This window comes from Planococcus citri, chromosome 1 (assembly GCF_950023065.1).
Source record: "Planococcus citri chromosome 1, ihPlaCitr1.1, whole genome shotgun sequence".
Lineage (NCBI taxonomy): Eukaryota > Metazoa > Arthropoda > Insecta > Hemiptera > Pseudococcidae > Planococcus > Planococcus citri.
Window position 1 is genome coordinate 72,365,173 of NC_088677.1, and position 25,307 is coordinate 72,390,479.

Here is a 25,307-nt window from a genome sequence, read left to right on the forward strand (position 1 = left end):
ACCGCCGTGGGAAAACTTCACCTATCGCGGCACTCTCGAACTTGGATTTTTTTCAAACCCCTATTGAAATACCATAGTTGCCATCAAAGGTTTTTTTGGTGAATATTTTCTAGAGTGATGTGGTGAACAACAGAGCTATAGTTACCTACAAGAATTTTCAACCCCCTCCCTTCGTATTTACCCTTCAAAATTGTGTTTTTCAACTGATTTTGGAAAAAAGAGAATTTTCAGCTGAAATACTACAACAAACCAATCATTTTTTTCTACAAAAAAAAAAAAAAAATGGAAAATATCTTTAAAATGATAACTTTAGTTTAACGTGTAAATAAAAATCACGTTAATTTTATTTATCATTCAAATGATAGATAAATTCAAAAAAAATAAAAATAAGTATGCGAACGTGCTGTATAAAGAATTTTCAAGGGCAGCATTGGCAGCAAATTGGCAACGTAGTTGTATGTACATATGTACCTATGTATAGTTAACGCTAAAATTCCGGTTTTTTTACACTGTTTAACGATTTTCGCCTCAATGCCTCATACACCGCGCGGTAGCATATATGATAAGGTTGACTCTACAATGTAGTCCCTCTCTCTAGATGGCAACGGACTTCGTTCAGAACTTGTAGACAGTGCCATGAGTCTTGGGTAATTACATAATCAAAATTCAACATAACGGATGTGACGATCAACTCGATTAGGCATCTATTAACAAGAAGTTCTTTCATTTTAACGTTTTCATCGCATTATAATTATTGACGTTCGTTATTTCGATTATCATTTCATTCGTGATAATGCTTTCGTTACGATAAGTTCGCGAATAAATTGTATAGTATTCGTCCGAGTTATTTGTGAAATTATACATATTTTTTAAATTAAACTTAGAAGCGTGCGCATAAATCGACCATGTTAACTTACTTATCCAGTGAATAATTCAAAAATACTCGGTAATTCGACTAGATATTTGAATATTCGCAAAGACAGTACCTATGTAGTTTCGAATACAATTTTGATATATAATATATTTTTTTTTATCAACGGCGCGGCGTGTTGCGATGCCTTCGTTCTTGTATGTACCTAACTATTTTTCTACGCACTTGTATAATGACGCGGTACCTTACCTATGCGTTCGAGTTATAGATTGAAGTATTTGTGTAAGTTACTCGTATTTATCTAATTATTAAAATTCGTATTTCTCAACGATAAGCACTTAGTACATAAACTGACCACTTACCCGACCCGTGATCATTTTAGAAATTCAAGACTATTCGAGTAAATTTCCACGGATCAAGTTTGAAAATAGAGTGACAACTTTCGAACACGGTGTGATGGATTCCAAGAAGCCGTCGACGTCATCGGCATCGAAAAAAAGAGGTCCCTCAGCAGCACCTTCCAGGTAATTACATGCATACGTTTCATTTCAAATGAATCAAATTCTCATTTCATTGCCACGCATTTATACCTACTAATGTCTTTATGGATATCTACTTCTGAATCTTAATTAATGTACAAGTACCCATACAATGCGACTGTGTAAAAAAAAGTTTTCGCAGTTTTTTTCTTTTCATCGCCGCGCCGTCGTCCGAAGTAGATACCCTTACTTATGTCTTGATTACATTTTGCTAATTTTTTCATTTCAACTGTTCAATCCTTTGTTTCGTAAGAGAAATTGGAAAAATTTCGCCACAAGTAATGGAGCTAGTAGCCTAAATTTACAAATATTATACCTACGAGTATATAAAAAGGAGAAAAAAAATCAAAATTTGATAATGAAATTTTGGGGAAATTTCAAGTTTCAAAAATCTACTGGAGGCTCCAGTAATTTTCAAACAATGCGCTAGAGGCCCTAAAATGACTTGAACCCACCTGAAGTCGTCTTCAGAGGGTGTCAAAATTGGAGTGTAGAGTAAATTTCAGCTTTCCATCTCCAATTCAAGTTTCTAAAATCTACTGGAGGCTCCAGTAATTTTCAAAAAATGCGCTGGAGGCTCTAAAATGACTTGAAATCCACCAGAAGTCGTTTTCAGAGGGTGTTAAAATTAGAGTGTAGAGTAAATTTCAGCTTTCCATCTCCATTTGATGAAATTTTGTGAAAATTTAAAGTTTCACAAATCTGCTGAAGGCTTTAGGAATTTTCAAAAAGTCGCTGGAGGATCCAAAACGATTTTAAATTCATTTGCAGTACTTCGTAGCGTATTGAAATTAGTTTTTAGAATAAATTTCAGCTTTACAACTCCAATTTGATGGAATTTTGTGGGAATTTCGAGTTTCAAAAATCTACTGGAGGCTCCAGTAATCTTCAAAAAATGCGCTGGAGGCCCTAAAATGACTTGAACCCACCTGAAGTCGTCTTCAGAGAGTGTTAAAATTGGAGTGTAGAGTAAATCTCAGCTTTCCATCTCGATCTTTCGATCTACCTTTGTAAAGTTTGAAAAAGTTCGTGCAAGTCCTATGTTAAAATGCAAAATCTGCGATTTCGGCTGACCTGTCAATCAAAATGGCACGCCATTTTGTCAGTAAGGCCAACTTTTTTTTGGCAAGTTTGCTTTAAAATGTTCCTTAGGATGTCCCCTTTAAGAAAAAAGTTGTCCCGGAGGATCGGCGGGGGGGGGTGCAATTACTCCTATTGTCATATGCCGGACTATAATGATCGTTAATACTAAGTACCTAACGTTTCATATCAAAATGAAGGTTTATTCAAACGCAGTAAGATACGTATCTCCCTTAACTAGTACAAACGAACCAAATAAAAAAAATCAAAAATAAAACTAAAAATTAAAAAAAGAAGAAAAACGAAAAACAGAAAACTAAAACTGTTATTTTTCAGTTTTTCCTTCCTTGTTTTTTCAAATGATTTATTTACATTTTTCTTTTCAAAAATGTGCAAAAAGTTGATGAAGTTTTGTATTTATGGAACTAATTTCTGTAATTTTACCAATTTTTACCCAAAAAAAACGCTAACGACTAAAAAAACGTGATAAATAAGCAAAATTTTTGCCATTTTGGCTAAAAATAAGCATTTTAAAGCATTTACACTCAAAAAAAGCACCATCAACTTTCACCATTCGCCTCAAAATGGAATGAATCGCAAAGAAAATGTATTTATGCCGTAAGGGTGTACCTAGAAAAAAAAAGCACTCATAGGTACATTATTGATTTTTTCAAAAAAAAGAAAACTTATGGCAGTTTTTGAAGAAAAAAACAGGCTTTTGGCAGTTTTGTAAAAAGAAAAATTTATTCGGTAATTCTGGAAAAAAATATTTGAAAATTTTGACCAAAAAAACAAAACGTTTTCATAATATTTAGCAATTTCTATTAAAGCAAAACCTTTTCTTGAAAAAAGGAGGTTTTTTTTCAAAAAATGAAAGACTTCCAATTTGTAAAATTTATTTATGTGTATTTATTTTTACAAACATTTTTTTCAGTACAAAATGAGTTATTTTTCTGGAAACAGTTTTTTGACGGGAAATCATTTATTTTTCCGGGCAATAATTTTTTATGGCGATCAAAATTTTATTTGGACGTGGATTACATTTCTTTCGTCGTTATAAGAAATCGAATTGTCGTTTGGAATACCTAAATTGTTGCGCTGAATCGTCGTTAACAAATTGTCGTTCAAATTACTTTCTCTGTCGTGCCAATATATATTCCCCAAATCATTTTATGCATATCTACAATTATTTTTATTTAAATTACGATACCGTAGATAACTTTTGGTCGAGTTCTTATGGTAATTTTTACCTTCAAAGTGCATATAGAATATCATTTGAGCTCGATGAAAAAATTTCAAAAATATTGCAGATTCTTCAGTTCAAGATTTCATAACTTTATTTGAACTTGAGTCTTACAATCAGGCAAAATGTGGTCATAATAAAATTTGTTCACTTTTGGACGTCTATCTATTCTTTACATAATTTGTTAATTTTTCAAAATCGATTTGTATCGTCTTCAATTTGCAAATTGAGGTTACGCCAAACTTGACTTAGGTGCCTATTTTTCAAACACTGGAGACTTAAAATCTGAAGCGTATATTGCTATTGCTATAATATGTATGTATAGGCCTAATCCAATTTCATAAATCTTAATGATCAAGATTTTACTCCATTTTCCAAAATTCTCATGAATAAATTCCGCAATTTTATTGTTGTAATAAACACCGCCATTTCAACAAAAAAAAAACACGAAATTTTCAATTTATTTTGAGTAGATTTTTGAAATTGTTGAACACATTTTTAGAGACATCTCTAGAAAAGCGGAACGAATAGAGGCGGAGGAGTAAATTTTCCCAACTTGTTGCAAAATTTTAAAAGGGTCACACCAGGGCTCGTACTCAATTCCTCTCCCCAATTGAAAAAAGGTAACATTCAGTAACCAAAAAAGTATGAAAAAATAACCAAAAAAAGTAAAAATGAAATAAAAAAAATACAAACAAAACGCGAACAAAACATTTTCATGCAGAAAAAAATCATAAAAAAACAAAGCTTTGCAAGTTAAACTTCATTTAAAAAAAGTCGTAGCAGTCTGCCGCTACGTAAGAGCCAAATTTTTGTGCCAGAAACATTGAGGGCTCTTGAACTACTCGCACCCTCGCTTCGCTCCTGTGCTTCGCCTGTTTTTGGGGGGGTCGTCCCCCCTGCACCCCCCTTGGGCTTTGCCCACCTACCTCCTGTGCATGCTTTTTTTCATGTTCTGCGCTTCTCTTGAACTACTCACACCATCGCTTCGCTCCTGTGCTTCGCCTGCATGTGGCACCCCCCTTGGGCTTCGCCCAACTCTCTCCTTCCGCTGTTTCCTTCTTATATTCGCGACGTCCCCCCTGCACTCCCCTTGGGCTTCACCCAACTCCCTCCTTCCGCTGTTTCCTTCTTCGGTTTGCGAGGGGACGTTGTCCCCCCTGCACCCCCCTTGGGCTTTGCCCACCTACCTCCTGTCCATGCTTTTTTTCGTGTTCTGCGCTTCTCTTGGACTACTCGCACCCTCGCTTCGCTCCCGTGCTTCGCCTGCATGTGGGGGGACGTTGTCCCCCCTAAACCCTCCTTGGGCTTCGCCCAACTCTCTCCTTATCCTCCCAATGTACTGTGAAAATTTTAACCCTCTAGGTCAATTTGGAGGGGCTGTCGGTGTGGCTAAACGTCAAAAAACATGCAAAAATCCACTTTTTTGACCCTGGAGAGGGGTCAAGTGGGGTAGGAAGGTTGAAACCTGCACAAGGCACTTCCGGTACATTCTCCCAATGCACTGTGAAAATTTGGACTCTCTAGGTCAATTTGGAGGGGCTGTAGGCTTGGCTAAATGTCAAAATTGTCAAAAAACCCGTATAATTGATGAAAAACTCCACTTTTTTGACCCTGGAGAGGGGTCTATTGAGGTTGGAAGGTTGAAACCTGCAAAAGGCACTTCGGGTACATCCTCCCAATGTACTGTGAAAATTTGGACCCTCTAGGTCAATTTGGAGGGGCTGTAGGCTTGGCTAAACGTCAAAAAACACGCAAAAATCCACTTTTTGACCCTGGAGAGGGGTTAAATGGGGTAGGAAGGTTGAAACCTGCACAAAGCACTCAAGGGGCACCCTCTCATTGTATGCTGAAAATTTGGACTCCTACGGTCAATTTTAGGGGTGAGGGGGTCAAAAATAGGGGTCAAATGTGGTTTTTTCCACCTTAATCAGAGTGGGGATGACCTAGGAAACTGAAATGTGGATATGTTGATCACAATAAGAGTACTGATGACCAATGGTATAATTTTGGACTCTTTTCATCTTTTTGGGGTCATATTATGCCCCTCCAAAAAGATGACCTTTCTGTAAAAATGGGGTTGGAAGGTTTAAACATGCAAAAGGCACTTTGGGTACATCCTCCCATTGTACTGTGAAAATTTGGACCCTCTAGGTCAATTTGGAGGGGCTGTAGACTTGGCTAAACGTTGAAATTTTCAAAAAAACACGTTAAATGGATGAAAATATCCACTTTTTTGACCCTGGAGAGGGGTCAAATGGGGTTGGAAGGTTGAAACCTGCAAAAGGCACTTCGGGTACATCCTCCCAATGTACTGTGAAAATTTGGACCCTCTAGGTCAATTTGGAGGGGCTGTAGGCTTGGCTAAACGTCAAAAAACGCGGAAAAATCCACTTTTTTGACCCTGGAGAGAGGTCAAATGGGGTTGGAAGGTTGAAACCTGCAAAAAGCACTCAAGGGGCACCCTCTCATTGTATGCTGAAAATTTGGACTCCTAAGGTCACTTTTAGGGGTGAGGGGGTCAAAACTAGGGGTCAAATGTGGTTTTTCTCACTTAAAATGGGGTGGGGATGACCTAGGAAGCTGAAATTTGGATATGTTGATCACAATGGAGGTATTGACCTATGGTATGATTTTGGACCTTTTTCGTTCATTTGGGGCCATATTATGCCCCTCCAAAAAAATGACCTTTCTGTAATTTTGAACTTTGACCCTCCCCACTGCAGGGGTCAACTCTAGCTCCCAAAATAACCCTATTGTCCAAGTTTTACCCCATTTCATTCATTAGAACGTCTCTTGATTGAAAAAGTTGAAAATTCAAGTTTTGGTGAAACTTCTATATATATAAATAAACCTATATATAAATATTCTAGGGGGTAAACTCGTAACTTTTTTATAGATTAACCAGCAAACTCATAACGTTTTGACAAACTCGTAACCTTTTTAGGACGTGACTTTTCGATGAGGTGCCATATGAATCTACAAGGTGTGGGGAGTCTACTGGCAAAGTTTGAGCAGGGACGTGAGATTGCCGTTTATACACTTTCTCTTTTGACTCAATTTTCAAATGAGTGCATAGCCTAAGTATTATGTACAAGGACATGAGGAAAAGGTGTTTATTGCCAAGAATCATTTTTTACGTTTTTTACGTTCTTTTTGGTGATTTTGGTGGTTGAAGATGTCCTCTTTCACATGGCGTGGTCAAAAATCGTCTAAAATAAATTTTTGACTGCTCAATTTTAATTTAGAGTTGATTATACAGGTCCGAATTTTCGTGTTTTTCAGTCTAAACAGTGATTTTATGGGAAAAGTATGCATCCTAGGAAAAAAATGCAATGAAGGAAATTGTAGAGAATAAAATTTTCTTTCTGCTCAGAGCTGGTTATTTTTCTGTGGGATGCTTTGTTAAAAAGCTATTTGCGAAAAACAGAGACGTATGGGACTTTTAAAAAAAAGCTTTTCTGAAAAATTGATGTTTCGGCAATGAGATACCTCTCCACAGGTCACCCAAAAATCAAGTTAACGAATATAACGCGGCCTAACATCGAGTACTATCAGGCCTATGGGGTGACGCGTCGAGCGTATGCACAGCAACGAAGTTATAGAGGGGTCTTGAGATTGCTGTTTATACAAAACGTTACGAGTTTGCCTGTATGCGGCTATATATAAATATACATATAAAAACTGACACACCGGGAATCCTCTAGTTTGAGCTCAAAACGTCGAGAACTATCAAAATTTTTGACCCCCGACCTTTTTATCCAAAGTTGGGCCTACCGCAATAGCCATCATTTTTTACAAAAATTTGGCTAAAAAAATTACAAAAACGAACATTTCGATTCTTAAATGGAACTTTTGGAAAATTGGCGAAAAAATGAGACGTTTATAGCAATTTGGGGGGGGGGTCAAATTTTTGGAACTTTAAGTAGACTTTATGTCAGCAAAAAACTAGACGTTATGGCACTTTCGAATAATGGCAGGATTTTCTGCTATTTTTCTGGTTAAACGCGAGACTACATAATTATAATAATTTCGGTAAAAAACAAACCTTTTTAGGAATTCTTGGCAAATCAATTTTCAGCAAAAAAGTGAGACTCCGACAATTTATGAAAGAAAATGAAAATTTTTCGCAACTTCAGGTACCTACATAGATAAAATTGACGACATTTTTTTGGTAAGTAAAAATAAGCGAGAATTTTTCCAATTTTTACCTAAACGCAAGGCCTTTTTAGAAATTCTGGACAAACAAAATAATACTTGTCTGCAATTCTTGTAGAAAAAGCGCAGTTTTTTCACAACTTGAAAAAAAAATCGCAAACAGCGAAGTTGGACATGTAGTAATACTGAGACCAATATTTTGAGAAACTATACAACCAAAAGTTGCTTCTAGTACATAGCTTTGAAACTTGGTACTCACTCTCACACGATATCATGTAAGTAGATACTGTATACCGACGCAATTTTTCAATTCGAAAAAAGTGTAGATCCTCAAAATGAGAAAACCGAGTAGAAACTGAAAAACGGACAGAATATCTTGTACAATAATTTATCAATTATTTACTTCAAATTTTATAATATCCATTTCAGTATGGCCACACAACTATGTACTTACGTAACAAGGTGGATATACTCTATACTATGTAATGAAAATCGAAAAATTGCAATGAGGTATTACATAACTTGACTTAATGTAGAATGATTTTTTATTTTTTTCGCAGTGATGAAGCTGAAGAAGCAAAACGAAGAAAAAAAGAATCTAAACCAGAACCACATGAGAGGGGGGGATTGACGAAATCCTTACACGGAAATGTTTATCAACTGAAGCTTTTGATGCTTTATCTTATTGGCGCAGTCACGAAGAAATTGCAATTCCGACTGGAAACAGAACTTACTGAAGCAGGAAAGTTGGATGACTTGTTTTTTGAATGTGAAAATAGCGAAACAGGTATTTTTTTGCAAGCTAAGCATAAGCAGGATAGTGAAAGAACAATTTCTCTAGATGACTTACTAAAACAAGGTGATCAGTCAGGGAATGAATTCAGTCTGCCAAAATATTTCAGTTCGTACAGAAAAATTGTAAATGAAGAGAAATTTAATAGTTGTAAATCGAAAATATTTGTCATTTGTACTAATATTGATTTGAAGGCTGATTTATCAAAACATTTTGAGGACGCACAGGGTGATGATATTTTAAAATCATTTTCTAATAAATGCAAGCGTTTTAAATTCAATGACCCCTCTTCAAAAAACATAAAAAACCAATTGGTCTCAGCAATTAAAACGACTTCAGAATTCCACCAATTGGCAACAAATCTTGCTCGATGCGTGCTTGAGAAAACAGATTTAGATTCAAAAGATAAATTATTTGAACTGTATCATGTTGGTTTAGGGATGAATGTGATTGAGCGAGACGTTAAGGATGGAAAAGCAAAATTTCGTCTCAAGTTTATAAAAAATACACTAAAATCGAATACGAGTATAGCAAATTTTAGAAAAGCTTTTTACAATAATTATTTGGAGTTGAATAGAGATAAGGATTCAATCAATGAGGCTGGGTTTTGGAAAAAGATGAAGAAAGAAAAGTTAACGTTATCGACAGATTTTGGAATAGATTCTACGTTAGATCTCAATCCTGAATTGAAACGCTCAAAAGAATTGGCCAACGCCATTGTAACGAGAATTCAAGATGCTGAAAACAATGTTGTTAAAATTCATAAGCGCACCGATGTCATTAAAAATAACATAAGTAAATTAGCAGGGTATGTGTTTGTGAAGAAAGGTCACGATGAAAAAAAATACCATATTAACTCTGTATTTCTTGACCTAAGTTACACGGAATTACCTAAAGAAATAAGCATGTTCAGATTTTCTTTGATTGAAAAACTTAAAGAAAATAATAAAAACCTTGATTATTTGAATAACTATGAATTTGAAATACCAAGCTACAATAATAAATCGTATGAAGACTATTTTTTACCAGATGACTATTTTGGAGAAGATGAAATTGAGGATTTTTTCAGTAATTTAACCATTGTGGTAACCCTCCATGAGACGGATTTGAACGAAAAAATTGGAAATGATTTGAAGAAAGAGTTCAAATTGACTAATACAAAATTTCAGGAGAGTGCTTTTCTGGATTATATGCTGAATTGGATGAAAAAAAATGAGAGCCAATGGCTAACACATGAAAAAGCTAAAGAATTAATTGATAACATGGCGAAAGATACTTCTCAATTGTTAGTGATTGGTGCTACTCTAGAATACTGCCGCAGGATAGACGATTTTGGAGTGAAGTTTAAGGAAAATACCGAACAAGTGGAAAACGTTTTAAGCTCAAATGATAGGCACATTTTCAATCTAATTAGCCCTGTAGATACCTTGTCTGGCTCATCTGAAGTGTATAGAGCTTTGCAAAGCATACCTGTGTACCAACTGGACGGCAGTTACATTTTCACACGTCTGTCCTCCCTTTCACATAAACGAGAAACACAAAAAAATTTAAGGGAAGCATTCACGTTAGAAACAAGTCTGTTGATAATAGAATGTACGAGTAAAAATGAAAATAATAACATTGAGGAATTATACAAAAACTCTTTATCAACAATTCAGCAGTTACATCATACATTAATAAACGGCGACAATAAAAAAATCATATTCATTACCTTGGAAGGTGAGCCATTGCCAGAGGAATTCAAAACGCCCTTCTCAGAAAATAATGCTAACATGGAAGATGGAAACTGCAATGAAGAGGTCCATAAAAATGAAAATGATGGGAAAAAATACAATTTATACTCGGAGGAAAAAAGTATGAACAACAGTTTAGCTCATCTCACAGAGAATTTTCAAGAGGAACTTCTGAATAAAAAAATTACGTTTCAAGGGCAAGAAGTTGAATTAAATACGGTATTAATTGATGAAGTTTCAAAAACACTATTCAAGGCAGAAGTATTACACAAGTTGATTAATAACAAGAAAATAGAAATAGGAAAAGCGCCTACCGATTTTAAGTATGATGATGCTAAGGATTATTTCATCGATCGTACATTCATTCACCACACAAACTCAGAAGAAAGTTTCGAGGAATTGTGCACCAAATACAAACAATGCAATATTCATTGGCTTGAAGATGATGGAATAAATTTCAAATCGTTACAATCTCGTGGCAATCTGAATGTTTCACAAAAACACAATAAACGCATGGACAAAAAAATAAAGATGATAAAAATTCAACCAACTAAAATAACTGGTATACCTGATAGAATTGTGCTGATTTCTGCTGAAGCTGGCATGGGTAAATCAGTTATACTGTCTCATCTATCAGTGATGTCTATCACATCACCTCTTTGGATTATAAGGAAGAACTTGTCGACTTATTCAACTACATTTAATAAATGGAAAGAAGACACAACATTCACTATGAGCTTAGAAACAGCTTTGAAGTTCCTTTATGGCATTACTGACTTTCAGCTGTTTGAAAATTATACAGGGACAGAAGATCAAAAAATGAAACAAAAAATAATCGCTCAATAAGTTTTAAAAGTGTCTCAGAATGGTGACCTGTATCTGAAAAGCACCATTAATGGAGAAAAGTTGAATAAAAAAGAGCTGTCGTTTTTGGAAATAGATTTGTTTACTCATTTTTATAACCAAGGAAAAGTAGCCTTATTATTTGACGGATTTGATGAGATCTGTCCACATTATAAGAATCAGGTTATAAATTTACTACAGGTCTTGAAAGATAGTAGATTAACAAATATATGGATGACAACTCGTCCATATAATATTCACAATGAACTCGAAAATAAATTTCAGATATCCTCTTACTCATTAATGCCATTTGAAAAAGACGAAATGAAGCAATTATTAAAGAAAGTTTGGGGAAAAAAATTGGAAAATGAAAATTTGAATGAAAATTTGGATGAAAATTTGGATGAAAATTTGGACGAAAAAAAGACAAATATTCTTATAGATGAGTTACTGTCCAAGGTTTCTAAATACACAAATAATTTAATAAAAATGAAGGTATTTACAACGCCATTGTTAATATACATGATCGCCGAGTATTTTATGGACGATTCCAAGACCCCGAGTGATTCAAACTGCATGCGTGAAAAATTTGATCATGATTTTGATTTACTAGCCCTATATGAAAGTTTTATTGAGAAAAAATTTTATGAGGAGGTGAAAAAAGAAGATCCCAAATTATCAACTAAGGATATGTCAAATGTCAAGCTTAAGAATGAAAGTCTGTTTATAATATCACAGGAAATCCATGAGAAATTAGCTGTTCTAACATTGTTTGGAAGAAACAAGAAACTACTGAAAACATTATTCACTCCACAAGAATTGAAAAACATGAAAGTTTTGAAAAATAATGTAAAAGAAGGAAAAGTAAAGGGTGGTCTTGTTAATGGCATTGTCAATGGTAGTCCTGAGTTCATTCACCTTACCTTTGCTGAATATTTTACTGCTAATTGCATTTGGAAAAAAATTAAATCGTTTGATCGTGATGACTTTGAAAATTTTGAAACACTGATTATCGATTTATTAAATGAGCGTTTCTCTATGGTTTCTGCCTTTCTGAATTTATTAGCCAAAAAAAATCCTAATGGAGAAAAAATTTGTCATAAGAAATATAAATTGAGTTACATAATCACAACAATTTTCCATTATGAGAACGAGTTTTCTGGTTCAGTGAAAAATCTATGTGGTGTAATCGAATATTCTTTAACAACTTATGAAGCATGTAACCAAAGAATTCTGAAAAATGCCACAGATCAAAACAAACAGTATAAATTTTTGCACCTATGTGCTGAAATGGGGTACACTAAATGTGCTATTGCTTTGGCACAAATAAATACCATGGGTACAAAATACTTGAAAAACGAACTCGAATCCAATACATGGGAAGCCACTCCAATAAAGACAGCATATGAGGGAGGTCACTTGGATACTATAAAAATACTCATTGAGAAGTTTTCATATGATTTTAGTTGGAAGGGGCGAAGGGGTGATTTTTTGGATGACATTATGGTGTCTTTTCCACATTCAAAACACGTTCTAATGAACTTGTTAAAATCAATAGCGCTACATGGTCATCTTTATAATAATCATGATTTTAAAGAACGATGCATGGTAAAGGTTGAACAGACTTTCGGTAGTCACGGAGTTGGCGATAAATTCGAAGATAGTAATCCTTATTTTCCACACTTGAAAAGTGTTTGTCTTGAGTTCTCTAAAGGACATAATGAAGCTAGGCCTATTAGAGGCAATGTAGATTTAATACGCGCATATGAAGATGCTTTTTCCCCATTTGGACACAGGTTCATTGCGATAGCTGCTCTTGAAGTATTTGGAAAATGGTTTAGTTCAAAGGAATTGAGAGACGATATTTTTGAAAATTATTATTACGTATATCCAACTACATTGGGTAACTTGAGTGAAACTGATGGTCCAACGAAGCTACAACGCAAATGCATCGCAACTGGTCTTTTTAAATTCGAAGAAAGATCTTTAAAATTCAAAAACTGTGCTATTGCTGAATATATAACTGCTAACTGGTTTTTGCCAATATTTTTATCAAATGTAGAAAATTTTAAAAACATGAAAATTTTCTGCAACGTGATAGCAAAATTACTGGAAGAGCCTGATTTATCACAATTTTCTCAATTCTTGTTTTTGCTAGCCGTACAAGGAAGTTATTACCAAAATACTGAAATGTTATATTCATCCACGAAAAGAAAAAAGAGTAATGATGAAGCTCTTGAAAAGTTACAATCATCTACACATCTCCTACTTCGGGAATTTGCTATTAATCCAACTAATCCACTAGGAAAAGAATTCAGTAGAAATCCTCTAGCACCACACAAACTATTACTTGGGATTTTTGAATCTTTTCATAAGTTTTTACCTGAAACCATAAGTTCGGGAATAAATACCAGAGAGGAAGGGACTATGGACTATGTGAATGCAGATAAACTATATAATATGTTACTCATATGTGCTGAAATGGGGTACACTAAATTTACTTATGCTTTATCACTGGCAAATAAACTTGATGCACAATTTTTGCAAGACAAACTTGAAACGTGGTATGACAGTCCAATATGGTTAGCAGCAGAACACGGTTCCATAAACACTATGCGAGTTCTCATAGAAAAATTTTCATATAAAATGACTTGGAAAGACAAAAATGAAAACCGCACACTAATCCAAGCGATCTGTATCAAGTTACCCTCAGCGTTCCATATTCTTGAATCATGTTTAAAATCAGGCGTACTAGATTGTAACCCTTGTATTTTCACTTCCCAAATCAGACTTGAGACTTGAACATTTCACGACAACTACGGCAAGTGTCTTTTCAAATGTTATTAAATGGTTACTAGATTATAAAACGAATTTTGATGCTCTAAAGATATATCTAGATTTGAGTCCGTTGCAATATGTTTATCCCAAGATCTTGAAATGTCTTCCAGATACTGAACAACTGACTCCTTTAATTTCACAAAAAAATACCGATTTCTCTGACTACTATGAAGGAATAAATTTTCTTATTTTGTCCTTCATTGAATTAACATTGAAATATTCTGCGTACAAATTGGAAGGCAATTTCACTCAATTACAATTGAAATATTTGGCGAGCAAAGACCTTTATCGCATCCCAAAAGTTGGGAATTTATTTAGCAAAATTCAGTTTTTATTGAGATGTGGAGTAGGATATAATTATAAATTTAGAAAAACCATCACCGATATATTTTCCTCAGAATGGTTTAGATTCCATCAAGATTCTCAATCTAGAATACCATTTGTTGAGCAAATACATGAATTAACAACATTACAATATGTGAAACAAATATGCGATATCTTTGAGCTTCTCAACAAAGTACTGGAATTACTCCGAGAAGAAAATAACGAAATAAGCACACCTAAAGAATACACAATACTTCAATTGATTATTAATGACATTATTTTGTCTACTGATCCCACATTCAAAGGTTATGAAATTACTGAAAAATCAAACGAGATTACTTCAACGCCCATTCATCAACCAGTAAAACAACATAACTTTAAAGCAATATCTCTTTATTGTACACAGCACTACGCCAGAGCAGATTGTACAAATGAGAACTTGGATGAAATATCAGTGTTTGTAGAAGAAATGAAAAAACTGCAAAAAGATAGGCTTGTACATACAACAGATGATATATTAAAAGCATTGAAAACAAATGTGTATGAACAAGAGTTGAAATCACGTATTAAGGAATGTGGAAGTATTCAATTTCTTCCATATGAAGCCTGGTCAGATATATCTCATTTCCTTAAAGAACCACAAGAAGTACTGAAAGACATATCAATTTTTTATAACGAGTTTCAACAAATTTTCGATTTATTGAAAAATCTTGATGAATCATATAACCATCTCATTGATGCTATCATCAACAAAAACCATGAAGCCATCGAAACTGAATTGCAAAAAAACTCAAACTTTAAAAAAGCAATTATGAATGGCCAAGATGAGAAATATGGCTCACCATTACATTTTGCTGTCTGGAAAAATGACAGCAAAGCCATTAAAATCCTCCTAGAACATGGAGCGAATCCGAATCTTCAATTGAGTGAAACGTGTGAATTATTGTTACTTTGTACAAGAAGATTAGAAAATCAGACTATGAATTGTGAATGCACACACAAAACACCACTGGGAATGGCATGCTCACTTGGCCATGCAACGATTTGCACCCTTTTGTTGGAAAAAGGTGCTACCGCTGCTATTACCAGCGCCTATAAAAATTGCTAAAGAGATAGTAAATATAACTGTTGAAAAAATGTGATACGAAGACTATAAAAAACTTGAAAAAAATTTCGGCAATATTTCTCATTTATTTTCCGCCTAAATACTCGTATGTTCCCGATTTCTTCATGCGCACAATTGTAGACAATTTATATGTAGTTATCCCACACAGGCGCCGCTGAGGTAAAATTTCTGAGGTGGGGGCAACTCTCCAAAAGCTGAGCGTAGAGAGGGGATCGTTTCGTCACTTTTTTTGATAGGTCGTCGTCGTCGTAGTCGCGCTCCTTTACAGGAGATAGCGTAATACCTATAATTATGTCCATCTATATTAGCCGGTATCTAGCGTATCTGATCGTTTCTTTCAGGGTCTTACAGGGAGAGTTGGCCGGTGAGTTTGTTGTTGGTAAGTGTGGCGTATACCTATCAGTGTCATATCTAAGATTTTCTCGAGGGAAAGGCAGAATACGATTATTTTACGCTTAAAAAGGGCGAAATTGGGACCAAATTTTCTGAAAAAACTTCACAATATTTCTTTATAAAAATAAAAATAAAACTATGCTTGAGTGAAAATTTTTCGAAAAAATTAGTTCAAACGATGAAAAAAAAACGCTCATTCTAGTGTGATGTATTAAAGAGATCGTCAGCAAAGAAAGGGGACCGTTTTTTCCCTCTTGGGTATTCGTTTACCTGAATTGGAATTGAAAGCAATGATTCAAAAATAAAGTTATAATTACATGTATGTATTTCTTTTTGGTACAAACTTCAAAAAAGTGCAGGAAAAAGTGTAAAAAATGAGAAAAAAATGAATAGGTAAGTAAAAAAATCCTTGGGATTTTCAAACATGAAACATTAACAAATTATTCTTTTTTACAAGGACACAGATTTTGTCTAGGGGCGGGGGGCTTCCAGTAGTGGCATCTATATGCACTTTTATCAACAGTCATATTAACAAAAAAATGTCTACTATTTTTCTGTTACACCCTGTGTTGCCTTTTGAGCAGGAGTGTTGACAAAATCGATCAGAATTTTATTAAAATGTTTACCAAATTTTTTCTGCATTAGTTCGATATGTATAAATTCTTGTTTTCAAATTTGCGTGTTATGATGAATACCTTCGTGGAAATTGATCGCTAGTCTATTTATATTAATTCTGTGTGTTCTTAATTTATCTTGTCATTTCAAACCTAAGGATCTCAGTTGTGTAGGTTTGATTTCAGTTCACTGGAATAAATTTCGATTTTATTTTCAATTGAAATTGAAATTTATCACTTTCTCACCACAACAGTTTTTCACTTATTGGGATAAAACAAAACTTCACAAAGAAGAATAAAAAAAAACCGCGAAAATTATTTTGTTAAAGTTGAGGAAAAGGAATAAGACAGGGAGCTCAATTTTAATAAACATCAGTTCCAGTATTGGCACGTCAATAGGTACGAAACAGAAACTGATTTCCTAGCATTCAAAATGTATAACTTATTGAAAAGAATTTCATCGATTATTCGAAGAACCAATCAAAAGTATCAAAAATTGAGCACACAGGCCTATCTGTCGACTATTTTTTCGATTGTGCCCGACGCCATCGCATTGTCTTTCTAATGTGTTTGTCTCATTTGCAAGTGAGAGAGCGACAATTATCATAGTTCGAGGTAAATCAAAACTGAAAAACACTTCAAATGATGTGAATAGCGATAGAGCAGGAGATGTACCTACTTGAATAAGATTTTACAAATACATAGGTACATATTTTATGAAAATTGTTCAACTCAATACTTTACTGAACACTTGAATGTTCATATTCCATTCCTAAGTGTACATGTTCGTAGATTAAGTATATGAAATTTTCTTAAAATTATTTATTTTTAGAATGTACCTACTTGTTAATTTATATTTACTTTATAGAAATAAGTTATACTTTACGCTTTATCACTCATGTTTACACTTCTAAAGTGAATTATATGACATGTTGATTGATAGAATAAAAAAAAGAAATTGTTTTTGATTATTTTTCGTTGAAGACACAGATGTACCTAAGTAAGTATTTCATTTTTATCAAAATTAATCGAAAAAAGTCACCAGCAGCAAATTTTTACTCTTTCTTATATTTTTAAAGCACATCTCAAAAATGAATACATAATGGTTTTCAATTTGTGTGCTTATCACTTCACGTACCACTTCCAAAAAAATGATGATGAGAAAAATGGCTTTTAATAATTACAACATGCGGTTGAAGTAATCGAACATTTTTTTTTCAATTTCCTCATTTTTTGAGGTAAGTATAGATAAATAAATGTGCATTGTGAGTAACATTTTTTCTGATGAAATTGAAAAATTAAAATGTTGGCAAAAAGTTGGGTGAGTTGGAGAAATTTCGGAAATTCGAGAAAAGTTGAGAATAAGTTATTTAAGCTAGGAAAATCGAAAAATTACTAAAAAACATGGGATTTTACTTCTTGAATTACAAATTTTCAAAAGCTCTCGCCTTCGCTCCGCTTGGATGGGACAGATAATTTTCTTTTTCCTATCTCTTACTATAAAGTTGGAAAATGGAAAAATTGATTTCTCACGTAAAAAATAATGTTTACTTGTTTACTATGTTATTTTCCAAAAAAAAGGTCTCTCCAACGCATTCCAGTCAAAACAGCCAAAAAGTCTGAATTTTTGCTAATGTATCAAAAAGTGTCCTATTCTTAGCTGAAAATCCGGAAGCAATTTCCAACTTTTTTCATAATTCATTTCGAATCATCAATTTTTTCGATGCTTTTGCCCTCGCAATTCCACGTACAAAACAATTTTCAAAATTTTTCAAAAATGAGAAATCAACTTCAGAAATTTAAAAAACATAACCTATTCAATGCAGGGTTTCATTCCAAAGTACCAAAAAAAAACACGAAATTTTGGTGTTGAAACTTCGTAAATTATAAATGATTTTTTTGTACCTCACAAATCGAAAATTTTCCAAAAATTTTGCCGTCGCTTCACTTGGGCAAAAAAATTTTCAGTCCTCTTTTCAAATCTTATTTTCGAAGACTAAAAGCCTATAAATACATAGGTAGGTACATATCACAAAAAAAGTTCGACTTTTTGATTTTGGATTTCAATATCAACCTTGCAATAGACCAATCCCTTTTTTAGTGTGCGTAGCACACTATTGGTTTCGCTTTGAGAAATTGAAATTTCAATTGCAATGAATGTTCTCTTAAGCTATCCAACCGTTTTTTGTACCTATTGGACACCATTTGAGAATCATTAAGGCGGAGGGTATAGATTTATTTTCATTCAATTCGGATGGGTAATTGCTGAGTAATTGCAATTTTAGTTCATTATTTTAATGCATTAAATCCTAAAAAAGGGAAAAGGGGACTTGTAGAACACCTGCCGCTCATTGTACCCTGCTATACCCCCAGTCTATTCCATCACCAGCTGTGTTTCATTGTACCCTGTTACACCCCCGGTCTGTTAGCTGTGTATTCCGAGTGGGAGTGGTTTGGTGGGGCGTTTACCAAACAAATATATTATTTTAATGCCCTAACCCTCGTCGTGAAGTTATGGCTGAGTGGTTAGGGCATGTAGGTAGGAATAGGAAATTTAGGGACCCAGGTTCGAATCCCCGTGAGGTAAGTAGGTATGTGACAGATTTTTCGTAGGAAAATTGGATAGGTAAATGCCTTGGAGTTACCTATGTAGTACATGATAATGAAATGGTGCAAAAATAATGCTGAAATTGAGTTATGAATTATGATATCATTTGCCAACTAAAAATTCATTTCATTAATTTTTTGTCTACCTACTTATTAGTAAAAATTATTAAAACAAAATGATTTTTACTATTGGTACCTATAGCAAAATTTATTAAAATGATAATTTTTACTATACGATTACAGTAAAAATTATTGAATGGGATCTGGTACTTAATTGTGCTAAATACCAGTATTTAGTTAAATTTTTTTGTAAAAATTACCCATATTTTTTTTCGTGTAATTTAGAGGCAATTCAAATTCTTATGAATTTGAAGACAATGGAAATTCTAAAAAAAAATAATATGAAAATTTGTATTTAGAAACGCTGAGAATTCCAAAAATTGATTAAAAGTTCTGTAAGTTGCAGATAATGTGAACTTGAACATTATATGAAATAAGTATTGTAATATTTATGAGGAAGATGAGAATTCTGAAAAATTGGAGGCAATGTAAATTCCAAAAATTGAGTAAACGTTTTACAATTTGTGGACAATATGAACTTGAAAATTGAATTTGAAATTTTTTAATTTAAAGACAATAAGAATTCTAAAAAATTATTCAAAATTTGACTGTTTAGAGGCAATGTGAATTTTAAAAATTGATTGCAAATTTCCTAACTCAGCAGCAATGCAAAATTCTGAAAATTTATTGAAAACTTTATGAAATTGTAGCGATGGCGAATTCGGGAAATTGATTTGAAATTTTGTAAATTTTAAAACAATGCAAACTATGAAAAACAACTAGAAATTTCTTAATTTAGAAGCAATACAAGCTTATAAATTATTCTGAAATATGTACCTATTGTAATTTGGAAAATACAATGAAAACACTGAAAAACAATTATTATTTTGAAGCAGTGAGAGTTTCAAAAATTCTCATCACTGTGGCATGGTTGATTCACTTATGCACTACCTAGATGTAATAACGGTTACAGCTGTAGAAAAGGCAGCTAGCTACGCACACTTTGCAGCTAAGCTTTGCTTAGCTGTCTAGTTTTAAATTATGAAGCATCGTTTTTGATTGAAAATACATTCTCAACCACATAGTACATAGGTAACTTGATCTTTGAAGCTACAGCAATCGAGTTACTAATAGCAAACCAACTTTGTTCGTCCATTTTTCCATTTTTCTGTAGTCTTGCAATATTCTCGACTGTTCTCATCTTCTCTTCCTCTTATCACCGTGGATAATAGTTCATTCCTCTTCTCCCCCTTTTTATCCTCTTTCTCTACTGGTGTACGTATTTTTCCCTCAAGGGTTCGAGCATTACACCGCGGAGTGATTAGTTCGAGCAAATTAAATACATGAACGATAATTACGCGCTCGATGAATCCGCAACCATTCGCTTGAAAATTCTTAAGTAAGTATTGGGTAGAACTTTTACGTGAGTATTTTCAAATGCTACGATAACGAGTCTGAATTTCATGGTTCGCAATGTGCAAATCCGACATCCATCAAGGTAGGTAGCAGGTACTAGGTATATGCCAAAGTGAGTACATACACCATAGACACATAACATCGAACAACTCCCTCTTGAGGACCTGTTCAAGTTGTCAATTTTTTTCTCCTTTATATTCATACCTGTCCATCTCGATAATTTTATTGTATCATGATGATGATGATAAACGTTTACAGTATACACGTAAATAATATGTATGTACATTGCCAATTCAACGCAACTTTGTGCACGTTTCCGGAACACTTGAGATGAAGCGTATAATTATAGAACATTTTCACATACTACATACATTATATTATAAAATAAAATGTGGTAAGTATATCAAACTACATAATCCTCGTATCTTTCTCTCTCTGTACGTCAGCTCGTTCGCAGACATTGAAATACATAATATTTCTAAAAAAAAAAAAAAGAAAAAAAAAGTAACCACGTAGGAAGGGTCGATCTTCGGTCATGGGGAACGAAACAGAACCACACACATACACTTGTTCAATGATGGTCATTACGAGATGATTTGTGCGAGATCAGTGATACACACGGGAGCTATTTTAAGACGGTCGTGCATATTAGTTGCATATAGCACATATTTCCTCTCCCCCTGCAGTCCCACCTACTCCTCTTTCTACATAGCACGTACTCGACCACAACACAGCATCTTCGTCCACATCCAAACGTACTAAAGGCGAACTTCTCTTATCGAAATTGACGTCGGAGGTTGAAATATTATGTAAAACTACATTTCGAGCAATTTTTTACCCTCGCCGTCCTCGCTCAAACTACGAGTACACAGAGACGGTGATAAATGGACGAGTAAATAGCCAATTCGTGAGCCAATATCGAACAGTTCTCTACGTACCACACGAACCGACCTCTCTTATCTTCCATATACCTTTATTTATATATTGAAACGATTCTTATTATAGCGTATTTTACTTCCTCCCTGCGTACTTTTCTGCATCACCCCTTATAGCAACGTTATCTCAAATTTGACGACCGTATATAAGGATATAGAGCCATTTACCTTGTACTCGGATACTGCAGAGAAGACCCCCCCCCCAAAAAAAAAGAAAAAGAAAAAATACATAAAGGTCGCAGGTGTTTTCCATACGTATCGATGCGTGTTGTCGTCATCCTATTCCACCAAGTCTCCTTCGCGTTTCAATTTTTTCTCCTCCTCTTTCTTGCTCATCACATCGCACGTTTATAAATAACGTTGTCGCGCGATTAATCCGCAGCCTCCTTCGCTCAGTCAGTTTTTTTGGGTTAGTAAGCTACGTCGTGATAAGGAATAATTTTCACGAAGCGTTGGTGGCGTTGGCGGCAACATCGCCTTGATACTGTATTAATTTATTCTCCTCGTGGTTTTTTCTGTTCTTTTTCGCAAACAAATTTCACACCACAGCACGAACCATGTTGTATTCGAAAGGAACACCACCTTCACCTCCTTACCCCTCTTTTTCTACATTTTCTCACGCGACGTTTTTCTCTTATTCTGTCTGAACGTAGCATCGAGCTTCACTCTTCAGCTTCTTCCTCAAACAAATCGAAAAACTCGTACGTGCCAAATTTTTAAAAAGCGAAATATCGATAGGCGAAGCTCGTACAGAACCGTCTAACCCGTCTTATATTGTTATATAATTTTGAGAAAATAGGTAAAGAGCAACGAGGGGAGTCCACAGGGCGAAAAACGCTTCCCATAATACCCCTTTCTTCGCTATACTACTATAAGCACTCCCATTTAGTATGTACTTACTTTTTTTTTTGTCAGCGAACCAATAATACGTGTAGTTACACGTATAAAAACATCAGCAACATATTCGACGTGTTCTTCGAGAGTATAGATGATGGGAAAAGAGATGAAGAAGGGGTAAATAGTTCAATTTACTCGGTCTCTACGACCGATCCATACTAACAAATATTGCAAGTATTACGAGGTACATACAGGATGTCTCATTTGTTTGGAATAGCAACCGTTATCATGGACAGGGTGTCCAGTCTTTCGAAGAAATAATTTTTCCTGATTTTCTCAATTGTTTTTCAGACTAATTTTTGTAATTTTTGAAATCTTTTAAAATATCAACTCATACAAAATGCAAGTTTTTACCCTCGTGTCATTTGAGGTAGTTTTATTTTCTTTTCAAAATGGGGGGGGGGGTAGCTTATTCCATCAAGAAAAATATTGCTTAACCCTTTGAAATGATGATTTTTTGCAGCTTTTGCCCTCGTTTCACTCCGATTGAAATAAATTCTAAATTTTCAGGAATAGGTACAAACAAATTTACTGAAAAAGGTTCTAAAAATATACAGCTACATCAACTAGGAAATAAATTCTACCGTTTTGTAAAGAAAAAAAAATTATTTTTATTAAAATGTTAAAAATTCTTCAACTTTTTTAAATTTCTATTCAGCGATTTTTGTTTTGAAATCTCTCCAACCTCGCCCCTTTCACCTAAAAAAATTGCTCGAATTTTTCACCCAAATTGTTTCCGTTTTCAAGATTTTTTAAATAAAAAATTAAAGATCAGGGTCTCACGACGGACTGTGAGTAACCAGGGGGAGGGGTCATTAACCTTGAAAATTTTTAAAATTAGTATTTCAGCAATTTTTAAACATTATAGCATTGTACCGACGTTTTCGACCTAAAAATAAAAGCTACATATCAGAAAAAATGATTTTTACCTCACGAGACCAATTTAAGAAAATTTATGCAATCCAAAAATTGTCAAAAAAGGTCAAAATTGACTGATTTCGACCATTTTTTCGACTGAAAAATTGAAATGGATAATCTGATGGAGACAGCAGGTTCTTACATTTAGGACTCACAGTCGACTGAGAGGAAGTAGGAGGGGTTTGAAATCTGCCAAAAATTGAAAAATCAGTATTTTTCATTTTCAACGATTTTTTTTTCGCGTTAACTGTCCCAAAAACATTTTAAAAATTTGAAACCTTCAATATCCCCTTCCCTAGCACATTCCAAGAGCAAAAATGCATAACATTTTCTGGACATTTCTCAGTTTTTCAGGTTTTCCAGTGACTGGACTTGGTACATCCTAATGAATAATATAATTTGATGAAAATTTTGCATATTAATCGCATTGAAAGATGCAGAACAATTTCAAAGAGGTTGAAAATCTCGTAATTTGGAGTGAAAATCTTAGAAAATCAGTAAATTTCATAATAAATTATTCTCTTTCTCACACAGATGCGTACGAATCGAAGCGAGCTCTACGAAAAAAAATAAGAGACTCACCAATTCATGATTTTTCTTATTTTCAGTATATGGATTAGAAATTGGAACATACCTGAAACAAAATAAAAAATAAATTTGCCCATTAATTTAATTGACAACAAAATACATACATTTTGTACGAATGCCTTAAAATTAGATACAGGATGAACATGTTGTCTATTTATAAAACTGAAGGAGTAAAAATGCACCTCACATAGGTACGTAATATTTTTTCAAAAAAATACCTGCGTGCTTGGGACACTCGGTATACAACATACATACATGTACATATTATTACAAAAACATGAGATAAATACGAATAATCGTCACGATAATCAAACCAAAACCAATCCAGTTATCACGATTCGTTTTTCGTTTTAGTAAACAAATAGAACTACTCCTGAACGTAATTCACATAATGCATTTTCCCCCACTCACCCTTATTTTCAAACATCGAAAATCACGACCAAAATGCATTCCAGCCAGAAAAAAATAACCTCGTTTACGCCATCAGCACCCTCAAATAAAACCATGCAATCGATATATCTACATAAGTACGTGACAATTTCATACCATTTTTTTCAATTTACACTAACAACTTCCTTCCCCTCCTCCCTTCTGACTCCCTCATTCCATTATTATTCCGAACCGCCTTTACTAGGTACGATCAGTAAAATAGCAACAAAGATAAAAAAAAAAAAAAAAAAAAAAAAAAAAAAAACAGAAAGGAAAGGGTGTTCGAGTCGAAATCGTAGGTATTTTTCTCCTCGAACAATTGTAATTTTTTTTGGTTTATTTACATCGATTTGCAAGTTGACAAAATACGTTTCTTTCGTCAGCACGACGACGGACGGAAAACTGGAAAAGAAAACCGATAAGGGGAGTTTGTATAAATGATTTATGAAAAGAGTAGAGAAAAGGGGTGTGCTGGGAAGGGGGGGGGGGGGTAAAAGAGAAGTCGTCGTGTGTATCCATTATTTGGTTTTTTCAGATTGCGTAGATTACGATAATACAACGATTGCACCATAGTTATTTTCTGGAAAAATTCCTCGTTTTGAAGAAATTTTTTGAGATTAGACCAGGTAAGCGAGAATTCTTTTTACCATTTTTAATTCAAATTCAAATTCTTTATTGTAGTCGACAGCTTTCGCTGTATCACAATGTCAGGGCAGTACAAACAAAAATTTAGGTATTAATAGATACAAATAAACAAAGTACATGCCATTTTGCAAATATGTTACAAGTAAGATTTAGGTAAAAAAATAAAAATAAAAAAAAATACAAAATAAAAAATATAGAAAAACAATACAAAATAAACTTGAAGAACTGCTATCCATCTAGCTGCAGCATTTCTTCAA

General features: G+C 34.1%; 2 protein-coding genes and 1 long non-coding RNA gene across 9 annotated transcripts in view; 2 read left to right on the top strand and 1 right to left on the bottom strand.

Annotated features, from left to right (window-relative positions):
• LOC135831120 (uncharacterized) overlaps positions 1–24,676 on the top strand; it is a 375,747-nt gene extending 351,071 nt beyond the window's left edge. For both annotated transcript variants that reach the window (XR_010556154.1, XR_010556152.1), the window contains exon 2: positions 24,637–24,676. This is a non-coding gene — a long non-coding RNA (uncharacterized LOC135831120). The remainder of the gene's footprint in view (positions 1–24,636) is intronic.
• nrm (neuromusculin) overlaps positions 1–25,307 on the bottom strand; it is a 593,812-nt gene that overhangs the window by 434,945 nt on the left and 133,560 nt on the right. The window lies entirely within an intron of this gene.
• On the top strand, positions 543–17,518 carry LOC135850094 (uncharacterized). The gene is made up of 3 exons (XM_065370822.1): positions 543–1,153; positions 1,254–1,395; positions 8,452–17,518. The coding sequence occupies exons 2-3, from the start codon at positions 1,328–1,330 to the stop codon at positions 11,261–11,263; spliced, it is 2,880 nt and encodes a 959-aa protein (XP_065226894.1). The 5' UTR covers positions 543–1,153; positions 1,254–1,327; the 3' UTR covers positions 11,264–17,518.

Bases quoted from the DNA above. Each gene is read 5' to 3' on its own strand.
- LOC135850094 (XM_065370822.1), top strand. From the start codon at position 1,328: ATGGATTCCAAGAAGCCGTCGACGTCATCGGCATCGAAAAAAAGAGGT. The intron at 1,396-8,451 runs GTAATTACATGC...TTTTTTTCGCAG, and splicing joins CCCTCAGCAGCACCTTCCAG to TGATGAAGCTGAAGAAGCAA.